General features: G+C 43.2%; 1 protein-coding gene across 1 annotated transcript in view; it reads right to left on the bottom strand.

Annotated features, from left to right (window-relative positions):
• exoc4 (exocyst complex component 4) overlaps positions 1-19,311 on the bottom strand; it is a 263,398-nt gene extending 244,087 nt beyond the window's left edge. Inside the window, exons 1-4 of the mRNA XM_017711300.2 lie at positions 19,211-19,311; positions 13,447-13,636; positions 10,369-10,563; positions 3,099-3,292 (exon numbers count right to left, since the gene is read on the bottom strand). Coding sequence (XP_017566789.1) covers positions 3,099-3,292; positions 10,369-10,563; positions 13,447-13,636; positions 19,211-19,290 — 659 coding nt within the window. The 5' untranslated portion in view covers positions 19,291-19,311. The remainder of the gene's footprint in view (positions 1-3,098; positions 3,293-10,368; positions 10,564-13,446; positions 13,637-19,210) is intronic.
• Between the last annotated feature and the right edge of the window lie 239 nt (positions 19,312-19,550).

Below are 19,550 nucleotides of genomic sequence, written 5' to 3'. Positions count from 1 at the left end.
TAGTTAGACAGACAGACAGATAGCTAGACAGACAGATAGTTAGACAGACAGACAGACAGATAGCTAGACAGTCAGCTAGATGAACAGACAGTCAGCTAGATGAACAGACAGCTGGATGGACAGACAGACAGACAGCTGGATGGACAGACAGACAGACAGCTGGATGGACAGACAGACAGACAGCTGGATGGACAGACAGACAGACAGACAGACAGACAGACAGACACTTTATTGATCCTGAAGGAAATTTAGCAGCCAGTAGCAGACACACACAACACTATACAGTAACCGTAAACGGGTGTGGACATATAACAGGAATAAAATGCACATTCCAGCTAATTATCATATCATATTATCAAGAATTCTCAAGAGCCAATGAATGGATATCCAGTTAACCGCAGAGAAAAAGACAAACAGCAAACCAAAGGGGAAAAAAACGGACATGGGCCTAATTGGCAGAAGGCTGTAGGCTGAAGGAATTCATTGTTTTGAATTGAGCTATATGCGTGTTTCATATCCTGTACTGTGTGTGTGGCTGTGCGGTGACTGTGTTTAGAACATTCTTCTGGCTATTCTTGTTTATCCCTATATGGTCGTGTTTGTCACACCTGTCACTTGTTCTGTATGAGCTGTGCCTAATCTTGACATCGGTCCAGCTATATAGATGTGTTAGCCCAGTGTCTCACGGGCTAGCTGCATGTCTGAGACCTTGAGCGCGCAACAATAAACTCCACTGCAGCAGACGGCAGGAGTCCCCTGGATCCCCAAGGGTTTGAAATTCTACAAGGCTTACCTTTTAGACCTTGATGGAAATTAAAATATGAAAACTCTTTGTTACTCAATAATAACCATGGAAATCAGTAGGTTTCACATCTGATGAGTAAAAGAAGCTGCCTGTTCGGAAGATTTGTGCCAATGTCACTTTGTCAGAGAAATGTCTTTTCACTGTTTCTGAATATAGCTCAGCGTAGGGCACCAATGCTCAAGTCTTTAACTGCGTGTCCTCGGCAACCTGCTCACATCCAAGTGCTCCTGTTTTGTAGTAACGAAGTATAACATATATACGTTTCCCCGCATGGTAGCTTTCTAATTTTCTCCGTCTTCCCGTGAGGAAACAGGACAGACATTAAAACGTGTTTAAGTTTCCAAATACTGGCACCTCAAGCTGTTAATCGAGTACTCGAGTACCGTGCACATCCACACTACCATAATTTGTGCAAGAGATGCAAAATTCATGCACATCCTGCACAATTTGCACAAGAGATGCAAAGTTTATTTAGGCACGCAATTTTTCACATCTCCTCCAGAATATGCACCGCGGATTCACCAGTCAGCAACAAACGTGCGAGGTTCACTGTGGATCCGGCTTTTCCAGCGCAGCGTCTTCGTTTCTGCTGTTGTGTTTTGTGATTTGCACTTAGGGGCTTCCATAATTTCCCCTTTCAGTGTCAGTGAATGACTAATTTTGTCGTATTTCAGGGGCTTCATGACTTCAAACATGCAGCATTTATGCCAACTTCTCCCATGTTCTGCCCTACGCTTCATAATTAGTCTAATCAGTTATTCTGTCTGACATGCTCCACAACCTGTTAATGACAAACTGAGGCTGAGGCACTGGATGTTTGCAGGAGCTCTGAGAGAACATGGTAATGAGTGATACAACATCACCAGCAAAAGCATAGGTGAATTAATCAAAGGCTAAAAAATGGCTCAGCTGTGCTGAAGCTTCTCACTTATGAAATTCAGCATCTTGGCAGAGGGAAATATAGCGCTGCATATAGCCTGTTGGTACAGTTTCATATATACGCAGCCTATTTAAAATTAAAATAACAACAATTACCTAACCATTTATAATGGCATACAATGAAACCACAATACTGAATTTGCAAATATAGACACGTACATACATATCGCTGTTTTCGGAACAAAACGCTGCATCTCCATTTTTGTCAATTTTCAGTTTTTGACCTAATTTGAAAGTGCCTATTCCCCTTTACACTGGCAGCACATTTCACAATGAATGGACCAAAAGAAACAGCCCTCAAATTACTTGGAAAAATGTCTGGTTCCATTGACAACAGGAAGGTTGCCGGTTCAATCCCCAGCCTTGAGCAAAACACCTAACCCCCAATTGCTCCCCGGGTGCCGTGGATAGGGCTGCCCACCACTCCGGGCAAGTGTGCTCACTGCCCCCTAGTGTGTGTGCGCTCACTAGTGTGTATGTGGTGTTTCACTTCACGGATGAGTTAAATGCGGAGGTGCAATTTCCCCGTTTGTGAGATTAAAAAAAGTATCACTTAACTTACAAGTAGAGTATGTTTTGTCTTCTCCTGTGAAGTTATCATTTTGGAGATACAAGGTTTTGTTCTGACAGCCTCCACTCTTCTGAGAAGGTTTCTACAAGATTTTGGAGAGTGTATGTGCGAAGCTGGTTCATCCCAATGGTGTTCACTGGGGTTGAGGTCAGAGCTCTGTGCAGGCCACTGAAGTTCCTCCACATTAAACCCATGAAGGTTTATGGACCTTGTTTTGTGCACATGGGGCACATTCCTGCTGGAAAGGGTCTTCCCCAAACTGCTCCCACAAATTCGGAAACATGTCTAAAAGGTATTTGTATGCTGTAGCATTAACATCACCCTTCACTGGAACCAAGATGCCCAAACCCTGGAACAGCCCAGCCCCATTATCCCTCCTCCCAATTTTCCTGTTTTCACTACGCATTCCAGAAAGTGGCCTTCTCCTGACATCTGCCAAACCTACCATGCTTTAAGCATAAGCAGGGCCTGATTAAGTCAGCAGAATGATGACTAAATTACATTTCAATATGAAACTTTCTAATCACCTAGCGCATAATAATATTGCCTGTCAAGCTAGTCTTTATATCCTGAACATCTATTTTGCTGGAGACACGTATCACCACTAACATCTGTACAGCAATATTTCTGTAATAGGTTTGCTGCACCCATGTAGATAAGTGTAAATTAAGGCTGCCAGTTAGTTACAGGTAATTACGCAGTGCATTTCTTCTCAAAGAAACAACCTAGGAACTTCAAAGCACAATTAAAGCCCTTGTCTGAAACCAAAGCACGCACGCTCACCCTCCGAGCCGGCCCTTGTCCTTGTCCTTGCCCCGGTGGCCCACACGGCTGGTGGACTTGATGTAGAGGTGGCGGTGCAGCTCATCAATCAGCACTACATGAATGTTCAGCTTCCTGCTGTGCAGCTCCAGACGCAGGTCGCCAAGGCCTTCCACCTGTAGCAGAGGCCCCTCCAGAGACTCCACCGCAGACACCTGCACACAACACAGCACACCTGATCACAGAAGCTACAGATTTTGAAGAACTTTTTCATTTGATTTGATCTGTTACATACAACCCCATTTCCAAAAATTTGGGCAAAATGTAAATAAAAACAGAATTCAATGATGTGCAATCATTTAAACCCTATACGTCACTGAAAATATTACAGAGACAACCAATCAAATGGTGAAATTGAGAAATTTTATTAAATATATACATATAATTATATATATATATATATATATATATATATATATATATATATATATATATATATATATATATATATATATATACACAGTATATATCCATTTCAAATTTGATGCCAACAACATGTATCGTTGCATTTTCTTTTTATTTGCATCACAGCGTCCCAACTTTTGGAAACCGGGCTGTATTAATAATTGCCGTACAAAGCTTAGATTATGTTTTTAAACTGACTCCTACGCGTGCTATAAAATGTCCTGCTGTGCTACTGAACTTTTTAGCCTTGCGGCACCAGCGCCAGCACTTTAAAAACTCCTGCCACATACACAAACAGGACCTACTGTATTCTCACATATACTCACGCCCACACCTAGACAGGAGACCAATGCATCTACTACAGGCTATAAAAGAGTTGCAGGCTGAGAACACAATAAGATGCTGAGCGGAGCCCTAATAGATTTGAATAAATCTCTAATATGAAGCCTTTATTTCACCTATAAATCTGCGTGCTGGGAGACTGCTGGCACACAAATACAAAAAAGGGAGTCTAGCAGAGAGCGACCATGATCCAATGCAGCATGGTAAACACGGCGCCTCCCCTGAGGCCTGAATTGCTACCGCAGCTCTCAATGCCATTAGGTCAGTACAGTATGCGCAAACCGCATGGAAATCAGGTTACTCAAGGTAAGTACACTCGATTCACCTCACCTGGATCCTAGCACTGCATCTTTCCTCTCCTCTACAACCTCCGCCTTTCTCCTCAGTCAGTCTTTTATGACTTTGGCATGCACGATGCAGCCAAAACATTAGCATTGTGATTATATTGCTACATTCTGCGACTGTGATACGCCTCCGTAAAAGCATTTTCATTGTCACACGCTGTTGCCATCTGGCAACAATTATATTTCATCACTTGATATAAAATCTATAGCAATCTAAGCTGGATTTACTCACGTAACAGAAATAAACCAAGTTCCCACAGACCGTGTGAACACTTTTCTTCAAGTCGTCCATAAATATTCAATTATACACAGACTTTGAGAGCGCTTCAGATGCCAGACCTCACCATGCAGTGTGCGTTAATTCTAAATAAATTATTTACAAGAATAAAAATAAATACGTTTTTACATTGTAGACAGGCAAAACGTTAAAGCTTAGGTATTTATTAGAGCATAGTGGTCATCATCATTGCCTTCCATGCACGCAGAAGACTGGGGTTCAATCCCCTACCTGTGCAAGCACGCCAAGCTATAACAATAGCAGACCTTGGGCAAGACTCCTAACGTTACATCTGCCTACACTTTTAACATTTTAAATAGTCAATGTCGGATCATTATTCCGATCAATGTATTTTACTTTTGATAAACTACATCAATCCCATTTCAAGCCTTGCCCCTATCACTCATCACTTAACCCTCAGCCCTCTGTTTGTGCGTTCATGTCTAGGGGTGAAGTGCTGGGGCTACATGGCCCTGCAAACTGAGGTTTTTAGAGGCTCACTTCAAAAGGAATGTCATAGGGTAAAAAAAGAAAAAGGCTGCACGAGCAACCAAAGAAACCCACAAATGTGAGAATTCTCTCTGTTCAAAAACACAATAACCATTATTTTATCTTAGTTTAATGTTGTTTCAATGTGTTATGGTCCTTTTCTTCATAGCAAGCATAAAAAACACTAGTAGCACGCTGATGTCTTGGCAGCTAAATAACTAAATTTCCCATTCCACCTTAAAAAGTCCAGCTGGGCTGACGCCTGAAGCTTCAGAATGTAACTGCTGCTTCATTTAAGGTGGAACAGGAAAATTCTAACAAGAAGCTGGTGAATAGCTGACTGTGAGCTTGCTGAACTTTACCCTCCTCTGCTACAACTGACCGGCAGGGACGCCTACAGAGCAGCACTAGTAGCCTGTTAATGAAGTAATGCTCTTTTATTTGAGGGTCCCGTTTCGTAAGAGAAGATTTCAACCACTACCCCTTCTAACTCAGTTCCCAGGGACAAGGTGACACTCAAGCAAGTGGTAGGGGTAAAAATAAGAAATGGGCTTGTCCTTGATTCAGTGATCCGAGGAGAAAGGTCTAGCTGCAGTATCGCGCTCTCAGGCCTGCACCGTCAGCTATGCACCCTCAGCTCACGTGATGTCACGTGAAGGTCAAGAGGGTTGCCTTTTGTAACAGAGAGAGCACAGGTGATGTCTATTACCAGAACCGGCCATGCTATTCCTCCTGAAGAACCATTTCACCAAGAACTATTTAAGCATGACAGGGTTCCATAACAAAGAACCCTTAAAGTACCTACATCTAGCCTTATTTAAGAGTGTATGGCTTCAAAACACCAGTAAAATGGGCCAAAACTGACACATACCAGCTAGCTAACAAATACCCATTTCACAACCTCGGTATTCTCTTTATTAGTCATTAAAACCACTTGAATACACACGACAGGATAAAGTGTTTCTCCTCCGACAAAAAGATCCCCTCACTTGAGCTTGAAAGCAGCATTACTACGTACTGAATACACTTTGGCTCTTAAAAAAAAATAATAAAGTCACGTTAAAAGTGTGACTGCAATTCTGTAAATAACCACTAGAGGCATACTTGTAAGGAGATGATGGGGTGGGTGTGAAAGTGAGGGTCTAAAGAGCGGTACTGGAGGTCTGGAGTTGGATATTACTAGGTCAGAGGGCTTATTTGCATACCGCAGCCTTCAGATTAGTATCGCAAAGGCCAATATCGGGATAACGATTAACAAACAGCAAACTGCGCAGCCCTAATACTGATCCTGCCTTTCGCTTGTTGTATCTCTCTTTTCTACTCTTCTCCAACCCACTGTATCTTCCCTATCTTTCCATCTTTCTCTCTACTCTGCTGCCCCGGCCCCTTTTCTCATTTCCCCACAGCGGTTATTGCATGTTTGCATTTAATAAATCTTTATGGCAGTAAATGAAGGGGTTATTTTTTTATTAGGGGGGAGCTAATGGTCGAATGATAGCACTCTGGAGGGCCATCGCTGGATATCTGCATATCACCCCAACAACCAAGCGGAAAGCATTACACACGGGTCAAGTGCATGTGTGCATGCAAACGAGGAATACATTAGCTGCGAGCTACGCTGACTCACCGCATGATCCTCTTCTTCAAACTAATAGAATAACTCAAAAATCTCTCAATCTGTTTTACTGCCAGTGGGATTTCATAAGGGGAGACGGGCCAGTTAATGCGGGATACGTCTCTAAATTCACCCCACAGGCGCAGCCGAGGCACTCTCCGACCGGCCGTAAATTCAGCGCACTGTCCGGAAACTTAGAGCGACCTGGACCCTCCAGCTGAAGCTTCAAATTAGCCAGAGCATTCTAAAGCCATTAGCCAGCAGTCGATGGGCCCACACAGTAAGTCTAATATCTTTGGGAAAAAGGTTTATTATTCGCTTGATGAATCGGACTGTATAACATTTGATGCATTTAATGATCTTAACTTCTTTCGCTTGCACGCTGTAGAATCCTGGGGCAAAGCACAACATTTGGATGGAAGGTTTCAGCCGAGTAGCAGGCGATTTAAATATGCATGCATACTAATCAGGTGCGTTAGGCAGCCCTCATCAAGAGTCCTGATACAGGTGGTGGGTAATCTATACAGTCCTTTACAAAAGTCTTTAGCACCTCAGCAATACGTGCATCTGTGCCTGTAAACTCATCACGTATGATTAGGATAAATAAAAATATATATAAATAGAGCAAAAGCAAAGGCAGTTGATTTCTTGGAAAAAAGCTTGGCTTCAGATTTCTCCTGGATGCCCTCAGCCACTGCACGGATACACCCGATTTACTTTAATGAAGGACCGATTAGTCAAACCAGCTTCTGATGGGCGATTAATACTGGCTTTCCTACAAGAGAGGCTTGAAAACGGATACAAGCACATCAAAATTGTAAAACCACTATTTATTGTATTAATATTAACTTGTATTTATTCAAGTGTCTTCTATAACTAATTTAATGAGTCAGCAGCAAAACATACATTTAGTCTTTATTTGCTTTATGTAACATATTGAAAAAAATGATAAAAAATTGAATGTGACCAATGCTGACTTTATGGAATTAGTTTTTTCCCTCTAATATGTTAAAATCGCCGCTCATCAAATAAATAGAAACGGTGCACCAACACCGGTAGAAAAATTAAGTTTATTCGCTGGAGAAGACAGGTTGTTCTCCTGCTCTAACACACCCACTTCAGCTCTTGCTAGCTAGGTTAGTTGAATCAGGCATGTTGGGAGCAGGGAAAATACGGTTGGGAACGCCCAGGGAACGCAACAGATATATAATGTGACCAGGGGTTTTCAAACTTTTGCATACAACTGTATTTTTACCATGCATTTACTGCAGTGACTATGCCCCAGCTGTTTATAGCCTTTCTATAATTGGTGTAAAGAGGACACATGATCTGCTCTGGAAAACCTACTGTGACATAATTTACCACGGCAGCAATAACACTGTCACACTGCACATCCCTAAGCAAAGCAGAGGAGGAGGAGTGGTGAAGCGTGGGTGAAAGAAGGTGAGGAGAACGGTATAAACACAGGCAGGAACATGGTAAAGTGAGGTAGACGTAAATCTGACAGATAAGAGAGGTAATGAGTGACATCCTGTCTGGAGGACTCACACCGGGGAGCCTGAGCGGAGTGACAGATGCAGGATAGAGCTACAGCCGCGAGCGTGTGTACTGCCTTTCACGGACCTGACCGAGACAGTGTGTTTCTATGACAGAACTGCAAATTGAAACACCTTGTATGCAGTAATCGACACTGGCAGTCCCAACGCTTCCCGCCTGATTCCACACTGTCACACGCGCACGCTGGGGAGAGAAAAGGCGAAAGGTTTCCCCAGAAGAGAACAAGAGACGTCCAGACAGAGAGAAAGTGTGAGCGAAAGAGAGAAATCATATCAGGAGACTCTCAACAAACTCTTAACCCAGGTAGATGCTAATTGCCCATGTCTGCGGGGAGGAGTGGGGGTGTTAAATGAAGGAAGGAATGGTACAAAAATCGCAGCATGCCGCGGTCTTCCTTTGGTGTCAATATAACACCCACAGAGGGACCCTGGGAAAAACACACATCAAACGCTAACAACTCCGAAAAATACCTGCAGTTCGGCTTCACACGCTTTGATGAAGTTGAGGCGTCTAAGACCGGGCAGCGCAGGGAGCTCCTGACTTACAGCTCAGGTTCTGAAAGCTTAAAATATATTAGTGGTTCCAAAACGCAGCGCTGACAGGTCACCCGGGACCCATTAATGTAAACAAATCTGCTATGGACAAGCAAATATCACTTGCCGCATTCTCCCATTCATTAAAATGCATTTAACTGCCACTTCTTCTGGGACCGCTTTTGAGTCCATGATTACTCAAGAAGAGGTAAACATTAGGAGATATCATGGAAGTAACGTAATTCATCATTAGCCTCCGTCAACCTTGATTCAGCTGAACGATCAATTTAAACTCCCTTAACCTATTTACGTTCATTCCCTGTTTTCTCATTTACAAAGACCTGGAAGAGAGACTCAGGTAAAAGAATACAACTATATGAAGGAGGCCTGGAAATTTACTGTTTCGGTGGGTCACTGGCATGGCTACATGCAAAAGTTTGGGCACTCCTGGGCAAATCATTATATATTTTGATCTGCGGCACACCACTGTAAGAAATAATGCACAGCTTATTTATATTTCAGCTGGGGCATAACGTGGGCCCTCCCAAGTTAGTGTTTAGAAACAACCCTCGGGCACATATTAGAGATTGTAAACACTTTCTATAGCCAGCTGGGAGTCTTTAGGAGCGTCGTTTTAGGAATTTTGACCCGCTCTTCCTTACAGAATACCTCTCGCTCGGCAATATTCTCGGGCTATCTTACGTGCTCATCACGTTTAAGCTCTACCCACATATTTTCAATGATGTTCACCTTCAGCTTGTGTTCACTGTTTCCACAATTCATGGCGGATTTTGAGGAATGTTTTGGATCATTATCCTACAGAAGCCAACCTATTCATGGGCTGGAGGTTAGGGAACCAGCCCTGTGACCGGAAGGTTGCCGGTTTGATCCCCTTGGCTGACAGTCCATGACTGAAGTACCCTTGAGCAAGACACCTAACCCCCAGTTGCTCCCCGGGCGATATGGATAGGGCTGCCCACTGCTCCAGGCAAGTGTGCTCACTGCCCCCTAGTGTGTGTGTTCACTAGTGTGCATGTATGTGGGTGTTTCACTGCACAAATGGGTTAAATGCAGAGGTCTAATTTCACAGTGTGCAAACACAGAGACAAATGGCTGTAAATTCTACTCTTCTAATTCTATTCTCCTTTCAGTTTCTATTTCTTGATTGTGTTACGCTCTTTTCCAGGACTTGCTGATGTTTATTTATGCTCATATATTTAGGGAAATTTATCTTTCATATACCTGTGCAATGTTTCCTGTGCCACTGGCTGCCAACGCACAACAGATCTACTTCTATTTTGCATTCAGTTCTAATTTAACATGATATTTTTCATTACAAATGATATTCGAGTGAAAAGTAGAATCTTTCAGTGTTTTCCTGAATTTCAGAGTTCATTGGTATTTACTATGTTTTGCTTCTGCTTCATTGACAGCGTGTGTTCAAGCTGGCATGGGCTCCATAAGCTTATAAACAGTAGATCCTATCCAACCGAGAGTCGACTGAACAATTAAAAAGATGAAACGATAAATAATTTCACAATTTGTACAACGGGCCCTAACCTGGTGAACATCTCATACCTGCTTCAGTTTGAATAGTGATCTAGAAGTAGTGCAGAATTTCGGACACACACACACACACACACACACACACGCGCACACAGCGACTCACCAGCATGTCAGTGGCGTGCAGGTAGTGCTTGCTGGTCATGAACGTCTCCAGTTTCTGAGGGACCTGCTTGATGTTCTCGATCTCGTCCAGCAGATTGAGGACGTGCTTGTGCTCAATCCCTTCAATCCACAGCTTCCTCAGCTCGTCCCGCTTACAGTGCAGCAGCATCTTACACGACAACAGGTTCTCCTTCACCTTAAGAGGACAGACCGAAGAGATAATTAGGCAATAACTCACCCAAAAACACTAACTGGAGCAAGTGGGAACCAGTTAGCATGATCTTATGTGCATATTTCTAATTGGCTCCACTTGTCATTCTTTCTTGGGAATATTTGCGTATTTTGGAAAGCTTTGCTCAAATGATGATTGGGGTGATGGTCATTACACCTCACACAGTTTTAGAGTTCAAAACAAGCAAATGAAAAATGGCACCATTTCAACTTTCAGTATCTTTACAGCCAATCCACTCTGTATTCAGCATCCAATGTCAATGGCAAATAAATAAGATCCAAAAGAGCCTTAAAGGTCCAACACAAGTATTTGTTTAACTGTCAGAAGCAAAATTTTGGCAAACAATTCTCATGCGTTTCAGTTTGAGAACTTTTCTCCAAAGATAATGTCAAAACACAAGTTTCATACTTTTCTCTGTTGATTTACTCAGTTCAGAGTAGGAACCTCAATGCATTCCACGCTTCTAGACTGACTGACAGCCCATGCTATAAACATAACAATGCAATTTAGTTTGAAGATTTAGTTGAAGAGCAATAATTAAATTATATTCAAAAATTAATTCCATTAAAATGATCATGCATAGTATAAAGTGCTCTCTAAATAAAATTTGTGTCAGTATTAAGTGATACTTTATTAATCCCACAAACGGGGAAATTCCACCTCTGCATTTAACCCATCCGTGAAGTGAAACACCACATACACACTAGTGAGCACACACACTAGGGGGCAGTGAGCACACTTGCCTGGAGCGGTGGGCAGCCCTATCCACGCCGTCCGCGGAGCAGTTGGGGGTTAGGTGTCTTGCCCAAGGACACCTCAGTCATGGACTGTCGGTGCTGGGGATCGAACCGGCGACCTTCCGGTCACAGGGCCAGTTCCCTAACCTCAAGCCCACGACTGCCACTATAATTATTATCACTAGGCATGAAGCCATACTAGATCAATTCTACACAAGAACACTTTTTTTAACAACATCAGCAAACAGCTAACAGGCTCCTCCAACAATGTTGAGAATTAGACTTTAAGTTCAAGTATTTAGTAAGAGATTCACTGAAAAATATAAATACAGCAAAATTGAATTACATGCACATCTATTTACAACTGTGCTAGGTTGTGGACAAAAGTTCAATCACAAGTGAAAAAACGCAATAAAAGAAAAAATCTTCCCTAAAGACAGAAAAAGAAACCGAGGCTGGTCTCATTATTTGGAGCTGGGCAGAGAGAGTGACTGTAACTAGCTCCCTCTTGCATCCCAAAATTGAGCATTTCTGCACTGTCAAGTAGAATAATGTGGAAGGCAAGCTGACTCATGACTCATGAATATGCAACATAAAGTAAACATGATTTGTTATAGTCAATTAGTGCTATGTGTATGATATCTTAAATAACGTCAAATATGCATATTTCGGGCGGCACTGTGAAAATGTTTAAAATTCAGTTCTTTGCTACATTCAGGTTCACTGAGAAATGCACATCACTACTATATGGCCAAAAGTATGTGGACACCCTTCCTAATTACTGAAGCAAGGAACTTCAGCCACACGCACTGCTAACAGGTATCAACACTCAAGCACATAGCCATGCAACCTCCATAGACAAACAATGGCAGTAGAATGGGTCATACTGAGGACCTCAGTAAAGTGGCATTGTCATAGGATGCCACCTTCGCCACGTCAATTCTTGCTGGGTCTGCCCCGGTCAACTACAAGTGCTATTTTTGTGAAATGGAAGCATCTAGGAGCAACAACAGTTGAGCTACTTAATAATATTAGTAATGTTTTCCAGAGTTTGGGCCCCTTAATTCCAGTGAAGGGTGATGTTACTGCTACAGCACTGCTACAAAGACATTTTATACAATTATATGCTTATGTGGCACAAGTTTGAACGAAGACTCTTTCCTGCTCCAGCATGACTGAACCCCTCTGCACAAAACAAGCTCCATAAAGACATAGTTTGGTGTGAAGGAACGCCAGAGGCCTGCAGAAAGCCCTGACCTCAACCACACTGAATACGTTTGGGATGAACTGGAGTGTCAACTGAGGGTCACAAAGGTGTCATCCCACATCGATAACCCAACTGAACAAAATTTGGGACGAACTGGATCGTCAATAATGAGCCAGACCTTCTCGACCAACATTAGTGTTGCAGTAAGCTTCCCAGAAGAGTGGAGGGGGCTAAACTAGAACTTGGTTTTGGAATGGGATGTCCAACAAGCTCACACGGATGTGACAGTCAGGCGTCTACATACTTTTGGCCATATAGTGTAAGCTGTGCTGAGACAGAAGTACAGCTTTTGAGAAAGCAGGGATTTTAAATGCTTTAAGTTCAATAGGATGAGAATAGGAATCACACCAGCCTCTGTGTAAATACGTTTCAAGAGCACAGCAATCAGTTCAGTCACCTGTGTCTTGAAAATGATCTGTGTACGAGTCAAAGAAGTGATAGCTAGTCCCTCGGCATCTCTCATCAAGAACATTAGCCGCAAACAGACTGAGTCGGCCACTTTCCCCTAATTTCTCTAGAGAGAGGGTGAGCAAGAGAGTGTGTGTGTGTGTGTGTGTGTGTGTGTGTGTGTGTGGGGAGGCAGCGATGACAGGAAGATTTGACACCCCAAAAACTGCCAAGAGCTTCAGGGACAAAGCATCAGACCATCACTATTACCCATAGTGCTACGGCACGGCTCACAGTGACTGGGCCTCGTGCTAATAAAGGAAACACTGTAGATTTCCCATAGCAGGCAGAGCCAGTTTGGACCTCATTCTCCACCACACGTGGAAGCAAAATGAGGGGCACCAAATTATATCTACGTGTCTCTGTTATGTATGTCAGTACGTGTGCCTCCTCTACCTGTTTGATCTTGTTGCGAGAGTTGGTGATCCTCTCGGTGATGCTCTGGTAGGTGCGGATGGCGGTGGTCAGCTCAGTGTAGTGCTGAACAATGAGCTCATCCAGATCTCGGTCACATTTCTCATAGGCGTCCTCCAGGCGACTCTTCTCCGTCTCCCGGTCCTGCACATCGTCACTGCTCGACAGGGTCCTGCGAGAAGAAAAATATGCTCACAAATCTAAAAACACAATACAGATTTTATTATAAACAGCATTCTTTCTACACAGTCCCAAAAGCGAAGCTCCTAAAGACTCATCGAGAGAAGAATCCGAAAATACAAGCCAGGCTGTGTTTTGCTGTTGCTGTACAGGTGTGACATAGAGTGACTGCTGGAAGATCCATGGAGGATTGAGGTAAAATTGAACATTTTAACTTTTAAAAGATTCTTTTACTAAAACTCTATAAGAACAAAAAATATTAACAGAAATGGCACAATTGCATTATTTCCGCCCTGACACAAACACTAATGTTGTAACCTTGAGTATCAGTCAATACCAGTACAATATTTCTCCTTTAAAAACCACTAGGCTTTAAAATGAGCTATTTTAATTGAAGCGCTTCACTTAAGATAAACATTTCATGTCCTGTTTACATCTGGATTTATATCTGACTTATAACCTGACTTATAAGAAAGAGAGATCATATTACACCTGCACTCCACTCACTGCACCGGTTACCTGTTAGTTTTAGAATAGATTTTAAAGTTCTGATGATGGTTTTTAAATGTCTTCATGGTCTTGCTCCTCTTTACCTCAGTGAAATGATGGTGAGATATGTTCCTGTCAGGTCTCTCAGGTCTTCAAACAGTAATCTACTGGTGATTCCTAAAATCCGGTTAAAGATTGGCGAGGGTGCTTTTAGCCACTACGGCCCAAAGCTTTGGAACTCTCTTCCTGAGGAGCTAAGAGGCATTACATCCCTGTACAGCTTCAAGAGTAATCTTAAAACCTTCCTGTTTAGATCTGCTTTTAGTTAAGAAACTTTTGTCTGTTCTATCTTTTTCATTTTATTTCATTATTTTATTTTGTCTCCTTCTATCTTTATTTCTTTTAATGTGTTTTGCTTATCTTTGTTTTCTTTTTATTTATTCTGTAAAGCACTTTGAGTTGCATGTATGTATGAAAGGTGCTATACAAATAAAGATTATTATTATTATTATAACCTGATATGATTTTAACCACATGTTTATACACCTAGTAGCCAGATGCAGGTTGGTTAGTCAAGATGAAATCTCATTAAAATTGCTTTGTGCCACATAACATACCAGTCAGCTCAGACAGTAAATAACAAAGGCAAAGTAAAAGTAAACCAAACTGGTGCTTTATTTTAAGTAGCTCAGGCCACTGATTTGAACTCGGAGGAGAACCTCACAGCTGAACTGAAGGAGCAGTGATGCCTCTGTTTAGTGGCGGCGGTCTGCTGGGCACATTTTACCCATATGCATGACAGCAAAAGGGATTCGGTTGTCGAATGTGGCTTTCAGAGAAGTACACATTTACACTCTTAACATCTGGCTCACGCACTTCAGACGCTTTCCTGAACTGGTTTGAGCGATTAGATTCAAATTACGGTTCAAAAGCATTTCAGGCGCACTTACCTCTGCGCTTTAATGTAGATTATATTCAGAGCTTATCCACAGTATATTCAAGACACATGAAGCGACCAGGTGTAAAAGGGGTATAATAGTAGGCTATCATGCTTAAACTAATCTACTGCCCCACAGGAAGAGCTACATCGATGCATACATTGCACTGTGCGAGTGAGCGCTGGACTCCCAGTTTATTATGGTTAACTGGGAGCGCTCGTGCTGTCGTCCCACTCACTCAAATTTGGGGACAGTGGAGCGGAGGGGCGCCGACATCCCAGGCATCCCTCATGTCTTTGTTATCTTTCTAGCTCTCCCTTTTAGTGAGGCGGTAAAAGCTTGACATATCGGAGTCCCTGCTGCTCTCCGTTAACACTGTATACTGTAATCAGTCACTCTTCACAGAACTAACTGTGTGTGTGTTTCTTTGCTGAGCTGAATATCTGCCCATCCTGTGCGTCTGATGCAGTTGCTTTCCCAGTTCCCAGCCTTCTGGACCACTTCGACCACCATGGAGCTTCCTGCAGTACAGCACTGGCCAAACCTCACCTGCATGAACTGATGCTGCTGCTGCTGCTGCTTCACAAAATCAAACTGCTCAATTATAACCATTGCTTCACCTGCTTTTCTCCGTTTCTGTATTTTAATATCTTACATTAACGTTGTCTGCAATCCGGGGTCGACCAGAGGACCTTCTGAGTCTTGGCTCCTCTAAAGGTTTCTTCTTCTTACTCTTAGGGAGTTTGGCAACACTCACGGGGGCTCAGACCCAGATTTCTCTGTAAAGCTGCTTTGCGACAACGTCTTTTGTAAAAACACCACATAAACAAACTTTGACTTGACATGATTGGATCATATTCATTCTTTTCTCCCTCCAGTATCCCATTCATTATATCCCACTGATACGAGCCCAATACAGACACCCACAGGGACCGATATACCATCTCTCCTAATCATATGACAAGCACTTCTGCAACCGGGGCTGAAATCTAAAGAGGAGCTCCACTGATAACTAAATTCTTAAGATGTAAACAAAGTCATTTTCAGAGGCCTAATATGAAATCGTTCAGTTTAGACAAATTTATTGGCTTGGGATTTCTTCACAGTGGTGGAGACAGGAACTCGAATAGCTACAACACAAATATAGGCATTTTATTCACCATCAAAAATATAGTTAAAATATATATATATTTTTTTTTTTTATTAACTATTTTGCCCTATAACGCTCTGCATGCATCCCTACGTCATTAATGAATTAAAATATGTAAGATTTAGACCAAAATCTTCTCACATCCATCATAAAAACAATGTCTCAACATACTCGTAATCACTTCAGGTAATAATTTCCTTGTGATCGGAACTTTCTTCAGATATCTGGTTCCTATCCCCACAACTATGAACAATTCTGCCTCGGAAAGTTTCTCAAGAACTGAGCACTGCCTCATCAAATCACTCTAAATACGTCAGTTTACATCTCATCCATTTAATTATCCAGAAATCTATCAAAAGAGGTGGAAAAACATCTGATTGTCTTTATACAATCTCGATTTGCACGCTTTACAAACAATAGAGGCTCATATTTAGATGTACCAACTCTTATCACAATTACTATCTTGTAGGCACTTGGAATAACGCAGTTGGATTCAGGCAACACACTTTTAATTAGTTTATCCGTTTAATATAAAGAAAGTGTCTCCTCTAACTCAGATGCTGATTGGGGACAATGGCCATCCAACAAAATCCCAGATGGCCAACTGCCAGAAACAACACCACAGCTCAAAGAAGCTGTTGTGATTAATCTCCACTGCAGTGCAGCTCATGGCTACAAAGCAAAGGCAAGCAGAGCACACTCTCCCCACAGAGCTCATTATAGCCACACTGCACTCTCACAGCCTTTCAGAGAGAAAGAAAGAGAGAGACGGTGGGTTCGAAGGCAGGGTCCCTTCATAAGGGCTCGCCAGGACTGCAAGAAAAGGTAAGAGGAAAAACGGCACATATGAGCTTTGAGTCTGGGACTTCACTAATCTAATCTTGAAGACCGAGTACGTCCATCATGGAAAAGAAATGATGAAAGGACGTGCTCGAGTGTGGCCGAGGTGGAGACCACACTGAGACGCAAAGAGCTTTTGAAAGTCCTTAACTGATCAACAGCACAGACAGAGACCCTCTCCCTTTCCCCACTGAGGCTGGCAAACTTGTTTAAGAGGCGACGGCCGGCTCTGTAGGTGTCCGTCTCTCGGCTTTTCCGCCAACGCGTCCTCGCTGCACTCTTGTCTGGCCGCCTTATCTTACTGCTGTGCCTACATCAGCAAAAGAAAACATTCCTGCTGTGTTTTGCCGACTGGATGTAATGCTGCTGATCCCAAACATCTCTAAGCTCATGAGACGTCACCTACTAGATCAGAGGAACCCTGAACGAAAGGCACAGGAGAACGGCATGTAATCACAAATGCTGACTTGCCTTATTGTTCATGCTTGCAGACTTTTGCAGTCACCTGTGGGCCACGCTCGACCACATAAACTAAAGTCAAGGCCTACTTTCGGCTGGCAGCAGGAAACTTTGGCCACACATACTGAATCCAGCACCCATTGACTTTTCAAGAGAGGCTGAGGGGAAAAAAGCTGAGCATTTTTCAACTTGAACCATCACTACTATTACCAGCACAGCTGTTCTATTGTGGCGGTAAAGGCTTTGATATGGTCCATCTCTACACACCAAATAAAAAAGACGGTTCTCTCAAGCTTCTTCAGTACAGGAAACGGTTCTATTCAGTACCACGAGCTCTATATAGAACCATTTCCTGCTTAAATAATTGTCTTCATGGTGAAATGTTCTACACAGCACCACAAAACGTTCTTCTATATATTATAAGCTTAACAGTGATAGAATAAAGAGCCCCTTTTAGCGCTGTACAGACCCATTTTCAAAAAAGGTTCTACACAGGACCACACACAACACATTCCCCATCAATCTGAAGAACCATGCTCATCATGCACACAAAAAAAAACATTTCAGCATGAAATGATCCTGTAAACAGAGATATTGTTAATAAGGACTCTGAGAATAAGCATTTTTTAATGTTGACCCTTTTCTGTTGTTCTAGGTCATCAGTTCAAATGTCGATCTATAGACACTTTATTGATCCCGAGGGAAATGTAGCAGCCAAAATCAGTCACGCAACAGAGGACAGTAACAGTAATAAGGGCCAAGTCACAAAGACACATTTTAGCCCTCAGAATGACACACGACATCAGCAGATAAGGAGCAGAATATGTTTAACTGGCTGAAATAGACCAATATGTAAAGAATTACTGCAGCCATATTCACTGACAGCGATATCTACCGATCGATCTATCGATCTAGCTATATCTATCTACCCACCTACCCACTCACCTACCTGCCCACTCACCGACCTACTCACCTACCTACCCACCCAGCTACTCACCTACCTACCCACCCAGCTACTCACCTACCTACCCACCCAGCTACTCACCTACCTACCCACCCAGCTATTCACTCACCTACCCACCCAGCTACTCACTCACCTACCCACCCAGCTACTCACCTACCTACCCACCCAGCTACTCACCTACCTACCCACCCAGCTATTCACTCACCTACCCACCCAGCTACTCACTCACCTACCCACCCAGCTACTCACCTACCTACCCACCCAGCTACTTACTCACCTACCCACCCAGCTACTCACCTACCTACCCACCCAGCTACTCACTCACCTACCCACCCAGCTACTCACCTACCTACCCACCCAGCTACTCACCTACTCATCTATCCACCCGCCCACAGGTCACTGCTGCTACAACTGACCGTTAACTCCACCGGTTTAAGCTGCAGGTCAAGCACTGTGACCGCCTTTCTAACCGCATTTTGAACAACTGCGCTGATTCCACAATAAAGCGGAGAAACGCCGCCTGGCGCGAATCGAGCTGCCTGCGCATTGGACTGCGAGCAGCGAGTAAACAGAACAGCTGGACGCGGCGCTGGACTCGCAGGTTAGCTGACGTGCTAATGTTGTGGTCATTGTTTTGCCTCGTTAGACCGTTAAAAGAAGCCCTTCTGCGAAACGTCGCAGAACCCGGCAGCAACACGTCAAAAAAGCGGAAAACCTCGTGCCCACCTTATAACGGAGATTAATAAGCCCGAGGGGTCTTTGCTTTTGGACACCGCGCTCCGGTATCGCCCTGTGTCGGCTGCCATCTTTCCGCTACTACACCCAAACAGACGTCATCCGGAACTACAGCGGCGCCAGCCAATGAGAAGAGGCGTTACTGCACGGTCAGGTGACAGGACAAAGTGCTCATGGGAAATGAAGTTTTTCAGCGCAGTGCCTTTTTTTTGCTCTTTCCGACTCGTTTCCTCTGGTTTCTAACGACTGTAAAACATTTACCACGTAGTTAATAAAAAAGCTACGGAGCCCTGCTGGTGACATCCTGCGTAAATAAAAATAATGCCTGGCC

Source organism: Pygocentrus nattereri, chromosome 1, assembly GCF_015220715.1.
Source record: "Pygocentrus nattereri isolate fPygNat1 chromosome 1, fPygNat1.pri, whole genome shotgun sequence".
NCBI classification, from domain to species: Eukaryota; Metazoa; Chordata; class Actinopteri; order Characiformes; family Serrasalmidae; genus Pygocentrus; species Pygocentrus nattereri.
This window is presented reverse-complemented; position numbering and strand designations above follow the sequence as displayed.